The 12,131-nt window shown below is 47.7% G+C and overlaps 1 protein-coding gene and 1 long non-coding RNA gene across 2 annotated transcripts; one reads left to right on the top strand and one right to left on the bottom strand.

Annotated features, from left to right (window-relative positions):
• The first annotated feature begins 66 nt into the window (after nucleotides 1-66).
• On the top strand, nucleotides 67-2,362 carry LOC100839351 (F-box/kelch-repeat protein At5g26960). Its single transcript, XM_014902046.2, has 2 exons — nucleotides 67-2,034; nucleotides 2,067-2,362. Exon 1 carries the CDS (start codon nucleotides 664-666, stop codon nucleotides 1,933-1,935), a length of 1,272 nt encoding a protein of 423 aa, XP_014757532.1. The 5' UTR covers nucleotides 67-663; the 3' UTR covers nucleotides 1,936-2,034; nucleotides 2,067-2,362.
• Nucleotides 2,363-6,338: 3,976 nt separating this feature from the next.
• LOC112272543 lies at nucleotides 6,339-8,801 on the bottom strand. Its single transcript, XR_002966589.1, has 2 exons — nucleotides 6,880-8,801; nucleotides 6,339-6,778 (listed from the first exon to the last, which is right to left on the bottom strand). It is a non-coding gene; the product is annotated as an uncharacterized LOC112272543 (long non-coding RNA).
• Nucleotides 8,802-12,131: the final 3,330 nt, after the last annotated feature.

Raw genomic sequence — 12,131 nt, forward strand, 5'->3', positions numbered from 1 at the left:
ACCTACAAATTGGTTTTAGAACGGAAAAAAGATCCTCCTGCCCACCAACTTCGAGTGACACATGGTGGCCATTTTTGTCAACGTTCACACTGATTGGACTTTGCTATATCATGCACCGGGAACAGACAGGGAGGCGCGAGCACAAGCTAATCGAGAGGGATCACCCACCATTACCTTATCTCAACAAAGCAAGAAGAAGAAAAGACCGCCCACCATTTTGGTCAATGAGACGCATTACCTTATCTTAACAAAGCAAGAAGAAGAGAAAATATTATTTTCCTTTGGTAAACCAAACCACGCACTGTTTTGTTCAGTTTGGAATGTGTTTTTACCCAGAAAATATTTAAAACAGCTTGGTTTGAATTTCAAACCGCCAATTAATTATAACGAATTCCCCTACTTTTGCCGGTGGGGAACAGAACACCCGCCGCACCGGCGCACTGCCCAACGGCTCGCCCGCTGTCAACGCGCAATCTGAATCCCATCATCATCCCCTAATCCAAATCGCACGCAAAGCAGAGCAAATCTAGTCCTAATACGGAGTAGAACTCCCTTTTGACAGCAACGGACGCGCACTAGTACAGCTCCTGACGAATGCAGCAGCAGCAAGGCTAGCTGCTGCTGCGCCAGATCCACTCCGGCGGGAGGAGCTTCTCGGTGGCCATGGCCGCGGAGAGCTGCCACTCCCGCAGCTTCTCCTGGCTCGTCAAATCCTGCGTCCCCGCCGACCCCGGCCGCCACATCTCCGTCCCCGTCCCGATCTCCTCCGCCGCCGCTGCTGGTATCTCCGCCGCCGGCGTCACGGAACCAGCGGCGCACATCGACGCGCTCCCCGACGACCTCCTCCTCGAGTGCCTTGCCCGCGTCCCGCGGGCATCCCTCCCGCCGCTCCCCGCCGTGTGCCGCCGCTTCGCCGACCTCCTGGCCTCCGACGCCTTCCTCCACCTCCGCCGCGCGCGTGGCCAGCTCCGCCCCTCCCTCCTTTTCCTCTCCCTTCCCGACCGCGGCAGCGGCGGCTCCTTCTCCCAGGCCCTGCTCCCGCTCCCGCTCCAGCCAGAGAATCAGGTCCAGGTCACCTCGCTGCCGCTGCCGCAGACCCTGCTGCTCCAATGCGGCGGCGGCGGCGGCGCGGGGTTCTTCTCGCACGCGCGCGCCGTCTTCCTGCCCCCGCGCTCCGTCTTCCTCGTCACCGGTCGCGGGGCGAACAACCTGCGCGTGGACGCCGTCACGGGCGGCGGCTTCGCGCGGGCCTGCGCGCGCACGCTGTTCCCGCGGAAGAAGTTCGCGGCGGCGGCCGTGGGCGGGCGGATCTACGTGGCCGGCGGGTCGGCGCGGACGGGCGCCGTGGAGGAGTACGACCCGGCGGCGGACGCGTGGCGCGTGGTGGCGGAGTGCCCGCGGCGGAGGTACGGCTGCGTCGGCGCCGGCGCCGGCGGCGTGTTCTACGTGGCCGGCGGGGTCGCCGTCTCCGGCTCCGGCGGCGGATCAGACGGCCACGTGTGCGCCGCCGGGTCCGTGGACGCGCTGCACGTGGCGTCGGGCGCCTGGGCGCGCCCACGGGCTCTCCCCGCCGGCGGGTGCGTCGTGGGCGCGTGCGGCGTCGGCGAGCACCTCTACGTGGTGGCCAGCCACGCCGTGGAGCTCTCCTTCTGGAGGCTGCAGGGGAGAGGCGGGTGGGTGGCGCTGGAGCCGCCGCCGATGCCCAGGGGGGCCGTGGGGATCGGCATGGCGGTGCGGGTGGCCATGGCGGGGATCGGGCGCGGGACGGTGGCGGCCGTGGTGAGCGCGGCAGCCGTGAGGGGCGGCGCGAGTGCGACCGCAAGCGCGTTCGAAGGGATGGTGCTCGTGTACGACGTCGCCGGCGGCAAGTGGAGCCGCGCGCCGGACCTGCCGCCCGGGTTCCGGCGGGCCGCCTGCGCCGGCGTCGAGTGCTGAGTCACCTCTGCTGAGTCTGCTCTGCTCTGCTTCCCCCCAGGTTCGGTGGATCGACGCGGCGCAACGCGAAGAAGAAGAAGAAGACGTCTTACTGATTTGACTCGCTTCTTTGTTACCGAGGCGATGGCTATTTGATTTGAGGAAACGAATTAACTGGGCCGTTTAATAGTGTTTAATTTCTTTCCCTCCAAAAAATAGTGTGTTAATTTCGGGCATTTTAGAATAGTGCCGTAGTAAAAGTTATGCACACACCGTCACACCGGCATCCGGCAGTATTGGAAGTGCCGGCGACGTTGGCATGAATACCCGCACGCATAGTTTAATTTTTTAGCACGAACGAGGCCTTGACACTAGTGTTTTTTTAGTGTTTCTAGGATATGCAAATTGAAAAACACCATAAATCTTAAATGGTTATTTGGTATTAGAGGAGATTAACTTAGTTTTCCCTCACAAAACATCTCTTTTTTAATCATTTTAAAATATTTTTCATGCCAGTGTTTCTTCTAAAAACACTAGTCTTGTAGGATGTAATGGTTTTTTAGGTACTGGGTGAAGACCCAAACCATTCAAATACCAATCCTTGTGCCAAAAAGGCCGGAAGAAGAAACCGCCACTCTCCAAATCCCTCTTTGCATCCGCGCGCCCTCCTTGCTTACCACCGCCCCGACGCTCGCCCTCGCCGACCACCATATTTGACACATCTAAAATGATGGTTCTTCTTCAGGAACCACGCCGGATAACCGGACGAAACTCAAGGTGTGTTCGGATGTCCTCCTGCTTCTCAAAATCGATCGAATCCAGCTTCCCACCTTGATTCTAGGGTTGAGCTACAACGTTCGGTGCTGCTCTTTCTTTGTTGTTGGGCTGAAAGCCCATTACCCCAAGTTGGCCCATCCAATCCTTAGAGGAAACGAGACAGAGTCTGGGTTTCTGTTCGATGCAGAGGGACGGAGATCAGGTTGGAGCTTCCGCCTGTGCCCGGAACTGGGGAGGAGGAGGCGGTGGAAGCACGGGATGGAGAAGGAGGGGGACGCCGGGATGCCGGCTCGCGCGTTGATCTGGCTGAGCGGGGAAATTGACGGGTACGCGTGGATCTGTTTCTCCCGATAGCTGCTTCGGGCTTCAGCGGGGGACATACGAAGAGTCCGCCGGAGAGGGTCGAGTGAGAAGGAGGCCGCCGGAGAAGGTCGAGCGAGGAGGAGGCCACCGGCTCGCGTGTCGATCTGGCCGAGACGGGAAATCGACGAGCGCGCATGGATTTGTTCTCCTAGCAGCTGCTTCGCCACAGCTTTGGCAGGGGACGGATGAGGCCGAGACCGCCGGAGAGGATGGGGCGAGGAGGAGGCCGCCGGAAGAGGAGGAGGAGGGGGAGGAGGGACGGCGGGGAAGGGCCTGCGAGCAGCTAGTCGGAATTTGGATCAGGAAATATCAGTCAACATAAGATTGAGAGGAGAAATATAATCGAACCGTTTTTTTCACTTAAGCGGTGGCAAGATGCCGTAATTTCTCGCGGCTCCGCGTTTTGCAACTCCAGAATCTTCAAAAGTGGTGCTCCAAATTTTGTACATCAAATTGGGTTAGCTTTCCGAATCTGGCTTCTTGAAGTTGGAGCGTTCGCCACTGCTCCACCATGGAGTTTGGGGAAGCTGGAAGCCAGGGAATCTCTCCTTAACTCGTGTAAACAACTGAAACTACCTCTCTGGTTTTGCGAATCTCGGCGCTGCACGGGTCAACCGAGCAAACGATCGATCTCGCATTCTCCTTCGCAATCGCAAGGATTGCAGATTGATTCTGACTTGTTTTATCGACAGAGGCGAATTGTGCAAAGGCTTGTCACTTTGCGAATTGAGCTAGCTCCAGTTTTGATTTGCCAGCTACTTGTTTCATGTCTTTAATTTGAGCCGCGGATCCTACTCTGGAAACAGAAATACCCACATTAATAGCAGGTCGAATTCCAGCATTGAATAGATCTGCGGATAAGAATATTTATCCATCTGTAATGGAAATTACATTAGTAAGAATATACGCAGAAACGTCTCCAGACTGAGTCTCAATTATTGATAAAGCGGTCATACTACCTTCGTCTAAAAAAGAATTTAATTTAGCAGCTCTTTCTAAAAGGCGTGAATGCAAATAAAAAACATCCCGGATAAGCTTCACGGCCGGGAGGTCTTCTTGATAAAAGGGACAACCGAACACGCCATAAGAAACTGAGAAGTTTCTCGACGGAGCCTTCAGGAAGCAGCCGAGGAGGCCTTCCGGCGAGGGTGAGGCGGCGTGCGGATTGCTGTGGAGTGTGCAACGCAACCATTAAATCGCAAAACCCGGGCTCAGAACCAAAAGAAAACGCAAAACCCGCCCGACAACAAACGGGAAGCAACATCACCTCCTTGTCACATCATGCAATCAGTTCACTGGGATATGCTCACCTACCTAAGTTGATCCACATGCTATCTCCTTCATACTGTACATAGCTAGACTCCAGCTAGTAGTTTCCTCTCCGCCAATTAATTAAGCTACTTGTTGACCGGCTTGGTAGCTAGGTAGACCGTGGCACCGAGTATATATAAGAGTACGTGTCGCATCCGACCGGTGCAAGAAGAAAGCTGCATTGAAGACAGAGCATTGAATGCCCAGATAAAGACTAGAGCGGCACGTCTAGTCTTTCTTAGCAAGGCCTATGACAGTGAACCTAGTGCACGTTTCATAGGTGAAATACTTGCATGAAGCACAGCGTGGCTTGGTCTGAGTCACTTTTCCTGTTGTCTCGACATGCAAATAACTGACGTGTCAAACTGTAAATTATGACACCTGTGGTATCCTTTTGACTATAAAAAGAGGATCAATTTCGTTGGTAGGAGGATTCAGAATCACTAGCCATACAAATAGAGTATCCGAGAAGCATACCCGGCAACCTGTAATCCAACAATACACTAAGCTAATACAACTCAGAAGCAGGACGTAGGTTTTTACACCTCCGGGTGGCCCGAACCTGAGTATCTTCGGCCACGCCGGCATTCGTCGGAGCAATCCCCGCAGCTCACCACTGAACCAAAAAGGGGGTGCTCGGCATCCCCGGTGACTGAGTTTCGGGCTCCGACAGTACGATCGCTCAAGTTCAAGGTAATTGACCCAGGCCGACAACTCTCTCCGGTTAGTTTTTGTTCGTTGGATCGCTCAAGCTCAAGGAATGTTGGACCCGAGACCACTGCGCTCACCGCTCAAGGAGGTAAGTGTCATCAATCTCAATTTCCTTCCAGTTCCTAGTAAGTCTAGCCTAAAAAGTAGAGCTATGGCACGCAGATGTTGACTTCCATGGGCTCGGAAGGAGATGCCACCAAGAGCATCAAAGATTTGCGCATGTTAACAGGCGTGTCGAGTGGAGCGGCGACCATTTACGTATAGCGGGGGTTGAAGGGGTGGGTGACTCAAGGCCCCCCCCCCCCCCTACCTTAAGCCATCTTTGCAGTTGTGTTTTTATCACAAAATAGTTTGCTCCAATGATGATTAAGGCATTTCTACGCTCTGTTGTAAAGTTGGCGCCAATTTTTAATTTAATTGCCGTGAGCATTTTCAATCTTGTTGGCATGCACATGAAGATGTCGACTTCGATGGGCTCAGACGGGGATGCCACCAAGAACGCAAGAGATTTTGGCAGGCTGACAGGCGTCTCGAGTGGAGCGGCCACGGCGATTTTTTTGGGTGTTTTTCTCGTTGGCGCAGTTTGCGTTGGATACGTGTGTACTTGGTGGCCAAGATTATCAGGAAGAGGAAGAGGATGTCCGGCGGAGCAACACATGTGGAGATGGGTTAACCGGTCCAGGTGCAGGCTGCGTTGGTGATTTGGAAGGCTTTCAAAATAAATTAATTGGACATATAGCAATGCAAAGACTGAAAATCTTTGCTAGCTATGGTGTATGCTACAGTAATGTACATGCAAAACTTGGGGGGCACTTGAAAATAAATTTGTAGCCAATGGTTGTAAAGATCAATGCCGAAGCTGTCCAACACGCAGCCCTCGCAGTTAAAGGGCCAAATTTTGATAGCCTTTGAAAATCTTTGCTATATACTTTCAAATTCCTTTGATAACTTGTTTGGAAGAATTTAATTAAGTTAATAAGGAGCTATCGGACGACACATAGTTAATTGGGAAAGAGACACACACTATAAACCTTTTATAACTAGTAAATACAATCTATCACAAAAGAACTATCAGGTGGGGGGTGGGGGGTGGGGGGTGGGGGGGAAGCGGTGCCCCCTTAGCACCAAAATATGGATTGATGTTGCCATCGTGGCGTTCAGCGGAGCTGTGGGGAGAAATCGTGCTATGAATGAATTCCAAGGTTCGAAAGGTCAGCTGTGAGAGAGATGCGCGGCGAGGGATGAGATCGTGAACGGTGGCATTCATGGTAATTTCGCAAATTATTATATATAAAGGTCATACATGGCCGTAAAAACGGTATTTACACAATTTATTGATATGTAATGTAAAATGGTATTTACATGATTTATAAATTAGTATATCATACATTGCATTGAAGACGACTGCTTGAGAAACATGTGTTCAGAAGACCGCCGCGAGCGCGACCGTGTCTTCATCCGCGGCAAGCAATATTCGTCAACCATTTCAACGGCGGGTTCACCGCGTGTCTTTATACGCCGGACGAATTTCACCGTGAAATATACGCAAACTCCGAGCGTGACCGCTGCAACCACAAACCGCACACGACGATCGTGATGGGGGCTCCTGCCGACAGGCCTGTCGCCCTTCAGACGGCCTAGCTGCTATCTGGGATACCCCCAGTAGACCTCATGGACGACATCGCGCTCTCTTGTAATGGATCTGCAAGAGAAAGAAATGACAAAGATTGGTTTTATAAAAACAGAGAAAGGCGGAGAGACGAGAGAGGCAGGCGGCTTCCAGGTAGGAATTAAGCATCCTACCTGCGCTTGCTTGCCGTCGACGGATTTATATATTATTGCTGTGTGGTGGTGGGTTTGGGGAGAGGGGGCAAAGCTCCCCAACCCGGTGGAATGCATGGAGAGAAGAGAGACAGGGCCGGAATGGACGACGAGACGGATCGATGCCAGCGCAGTGGACGGCGAGGCAGGGTTGTCGTCGAGGAGGAAGAGGACGGGGGCCAGCCGCCGGGCAAGCCAAGGACGACCAGACGAACGAAGAGAGGCCACCTGACCTGATGGAAATGTAATTCGACGTCAGAGCCGGCCGCTCGCCTCCTCCCGCCGCACACGTCGCGGTCCTCCTCCTCCGCAGCAGACCAGCAGCCCACCGCCTCCCACCACGGCCTCCTCCTCGTGCGCCTCATCCCGCCGCGCCCATCCGGACCTCCGCAGCAGCAGCAGCAGCCCACCGAGATCTCCTGTCGTCGGCTCCCGAGATCTCCCGCCGCCCCCTGAGCTCCCCCATCGGCGCCGCCCCGATCCGCCCTCTCTCCTCGGGCTTGGCCGCTGCTCTCGTCAATTTCTCTCCCCACCGCCCTAGCCCAATCCTTTTCTCTTCCCGCCGGCCCTCACCACCCCGCCACCCCGTCCGCCGTCATCGACCTATTCTCCCCAACGAAGCACAAGCGCAGCCGCGCGCAAAACCGCCTCTGGATCGAAGGGCTCGGTGGACTCTGGGAGCAGCGTCGTCGCGGTGGACCTCGGCAGTAGCAGCAACCCACTGCTCCGCCGCCGACGCGGTCAACAGCGTCTCCGCTGCAGGGTTCGGGTTCGAGCGCTGGTGTTTGCCGGATCGCTAAATGTGGATCAGTCATCTCTATGGTTATAAGGTTCAAACTAAAGGGTATTCATGGAGTTCATAGCAATTGCTTGCCAACTTCACTGTTAGGCAACAACTTTCAAATTTTTTTCATGCAAACATTGACTTCGTTGTACCAAATTGTATTGGCTCAAAACCAACACCTTATGTTGAAGTGAAACTCCATAGCATTAGACTCCACACACAAATTGGTTCAAAACGAACGCCATATACAACAACAACTAAGCCTTTTGTCCCAAGCAAGTTGGGGCATGCTAGATATCAAAACCAACAGCTTATGTTGAAGTGAAACTCCATATAATCACATCATTATTTATTAAACCTGACATTAGGTCGCTAGAACTGCTAACTAGCTAAGTTTTACATCCTCCTGGTCCACCGTAAAATACATGCATGCCACCATAATCGTGACCCAAATTGTCAACCGAGTAACAACCTTGTGTACTACCAACAATTGTTTTGTCCATATTTGGTGTGACATACTTATTATTCTCATCTACAATTTTAATATCCTTCATAAAAGCTGCTTTTCCGAACCCTTCCTTCGCAAAATGCCCACTGCCCATTTCAGGAAAGTTTAATTGAGCCGTCAGGCCCTAGACAAATCCACCCCAAGCTGCTTTGCCAACTTTATCCATTATACCCAAAAAAAATTGAACTTGGCCAGTATCCAACCAGTTTTCCACCAAACGTTAATCACCAATCTTTGGTCTTTGGGTCCTACAACATGTCGTGCAACAATCATGAACTATATTGAAGGTACTACTGAGTGCAAAACAAGGACAAGCAACCATTACACACAAGCATATTAGTTACATCTATATATAATTGTTGTTTATAATATATTGCAGTGGATAATTCTAACAAAAGTATATCATCAGCTTTGAAATAATTTTGACATTTAATATCACGACATCATGATTTAATCGTAATTCTTGTTCTTATTTCACTTTCCATCCATCCGAGCTACTGGTTGGCAAAACTTCGCATTACTAATCTAGGCACTTGGTTTGACATGTCAAATGCAATAAACTTCGCATAACTATATATCTAATGATTTGGCGTACATGTTGTAAGACTGGGAACAATACCTTAAACACAAGAACATCTATTTGATGTTGGGGCCCATTATAGACAGAAACGGGTTGTATTCTTGACCCAAGACCAATGCACAAAACCAGGACAACGGTGATCAAAGCACCATTCTTTGGTATGGTTATCCTGCGACAAGAAAATATGCTAGAGTTGATGAGGTAACTTTCTATCGAATTGATATTTTTTTTAAAATTCAAACACGAGATGGTTGTTACCCAAAGAATGTGGAACCTAGCAAAATTATCGCCGCTGAAGCTTGGCCACACCTACAAAAGTTTGGTTTAGAGCTATCGACATCCAAAATAACAAAAAAAAATGTTTATATGCCAATCCAAAGTCATATGAACGAGTGCTTTGAGGTGTCTGACGTGAGTGTTTTTATTGAACCATTATTTTGGTGTATATAACAAATTATAATGCATGCAACCAATGAGCTCTATTTCCTAACTGCTGTAACAAAAGTTGAATGCACTTACCATAGAACCAGCGCCAAGCATATTGCCGTTATTTAACAACACCAACAATGTCGCACTAAAATCTTCAGTTTTTTCTTTCACTTTGGGCTCATACACGTTTATGGAAACACGAGATCCATAGATATTATCAACTGATTTGGCGATCGCCATCTACAAAATAAAAATAATTGTTTAATATGAAAACGAGAGTAAGTAAACAAATATCATAACAATGGGACACAAATTTAATGTATTCAAATACCAACATTACATTGTTACTTGAATGTTTATGGAAACTATGGGGAATTATGACAATATAGGTAATAGAAAACCAAATTCGAGTCTATGAGGACTTTAACGAATTAACCCAATTGTTGGAATTGTACATCCACTCGCCAAACTCCATATTTTTTTGGCGTATATTTATTAATAAGTGTAACATTATTTTAATGCGGTAAAGGAGAATCATGTGTAATATTTAATTACTATAATAACATTCAATTATATTTTTTATGAGAATATGGCAGATATGAAGTTATTGTATCTAATGACTTCTTTTTTATATTTTAGATTAAAATGTGCCCAAGGATGCAAATCTCTATATATTGTGCATACATGGATATCAAGTTAGTCGCTTTGTAAGCAAAATTTTATTATGTGCATACATGGAGTAAGTTTACCCTATTATTTTGAGAAATTGATTTTAACCAAATAATTTTGTGATATAAATATTTTTAGATGAATAGCCCATTGAATACTGCTTATTAGCACTTCCCCACATAATTTAACATAAAAAAACATGTCACTTCACAAGGTCTATAACGGATTTCATGCTCGAGCATCACTATCATACTAGATTTCTATAAATCCTGCAAGTAAAAGAAAGCAATAGTACACATACCTCTCCTTTACTTTCACCATCCATTGTGCGAAAACTTTGAAAATTTATGATATCACTTTTACTATTTTGCAATATTGGGATTGTTCCTCTTGGGCATGAAATGGTAGGTAATTGTGCCAATAATTTGGCAGCACCAGAAGAAGATATGTTGTGAAGCTCGAAAGGATAGGAGCAGGGACTCATCTGTTCAAGCAGACTAGATTAATATCATGTACAATATATCCTTGAGGATCAAAACATTACATACATCGAGGTGATCGTAAGAGGTACGGTTGGTCTACTATATTTCTGTGAGATTGCATACATTTGGCATGCCATTTATTATTTTCTCTAAACCACCCAAATTTTAAAAGTACACCATCGTTGCACATATGCAGATATTACGTCAATCCCACAAACAAATAATTACACACGCACACACCAAAGGTCAAAGATGAATAAAGCTAGAACTTTTTTTTGGACGTAACCATGTTCATTTCCGTCGAGTGCAGCTCACAAGTAGAGGAAAGTTATTGTCTAAAATACAATTAGTCGTGCTTTCATATATCTTTACATATGCATATGTGAACTGTGGTGATATACCCTTATATATTAATCTCGTTGATACATAAAAATTGTGCATAGTGTACTTTTATTTTGCATAGTTTCTTTATCATTTTCATTATAATTGTCCATAGCCATCATGCACACCGTTGACAGGTTCCTATGTATTAGTGTTGGCTCCAATCATCGCTGATAGGGACACTCTTAACAAGTTTGAAAACCGTCAGCGGTGGGGTATTCATATGCCTAGGATGCGTGATTCATTAGCAGCAACGCTCTAACTTAGGCCTTGTTTGGTTAGGCTTAACGTGTGACTTTTGACTTCGGTTTTTTGCTAATACCTCGTCTAACAATACTAAGTCAAAAGCCAATGCCAAAAGCACATATATATAGTTTCTTTTTAACATGGCCTTACTACTTGACTTTTATCATGTTATTGACATTTGCATGTTGAAATATGTTAACCTCACTCCTTCGTGCCACATGTTATATATGTTTCCAACATTTATTCCAATTTTGCAAAGACTTGATCCAGATTCTATAGTCTAGATGAGTCTATGGTCCATGAAAGCCCTAGAACAATTCGAGGACAATGATGTACTCCATACATAAAACTTCATCGACAGATTGCCGAAAAAGAATTAACCTGTATTTTGTGATTCTCTAGCAATGGGTGACCGAGAGTTGGTTATTGTTGGTTTATACCGATACAATTGAAGAGATCACCATCTTCAGTCTGCATGAAAGAATCAGTTACTTGTTAGCAATCTAGAACAACGTTATGTAGAATAGAGTAAAGAAAAATTATGTTCCTGATGCGAACAAGAATGGTCTTGATTGCATCCTGGCTTGTCCATCTCCGAAAGCAAAAGCAACATATGATAGGAAAATAATCATTGTGATCGCTAAGTGTTGCAACATTGTAGAAAAATGAGAAGGTTCAAGCTACTGTTCTGTGTACTACAAGTACTTTATCCACCGACCCTATTTATAATGAGGCTAGGAAGGAAGGTTTAATGAGGCCCTTTAATCCCAATAAAATAATTAAATGCATATACAAATCTATAAGATATGATCACCGAGCCTATTTATAAGGGGGCTACGGAAGGAAGGTTTAATGGAGGCCATTTAATCGCAATAAAGTAAAATAAATGCCCTATTTATTAGCGTTTTTTTGGCGCTGGTCTAGAGTCGAGTAGCCGATTCACTGGCTGCATGATTTTCCAGACTTTGTAACTATCAAGGTTGGAGGTGATATGCCACATCGTTGATGTAATGGAACTTTGTGTTTCCAGTTCAAAAATGAAGTCATCGCAGGTCTTCATAATATTACTAACATATCTAAGTTAAACCGCCTCATCTGGTAAGTTGGTCATCCACTTTGACCAGATCAACCAAGGGCTCAAAAAGCACACAGAAC

Source organism: Brachypodium distachyon, chromosome 4, assembly GCF_000005505.3.
Source record: "Brachypodium distachyon strain Bd21 chromosome 4, Brachypodium_distachyon_v3.0, whole genome shotgun sequence".
Lineage (NCBI taxonomy): Eukaryota > Viridiplantae > Streptophyta > Magnoliopsida > Poales > Poaceae > Brachypodium > Brachypodium distachyon.

What these genes read in the sequence shown, in the direction of transcription:
- LOC100839351 (XM_014902046.2), top strand. Translation starts at nt 664, where the DNA reads ATGGCCGCGGAGAGCTGCCACTCCCGCAGCTTCTCCTGGCTCGTCAAA.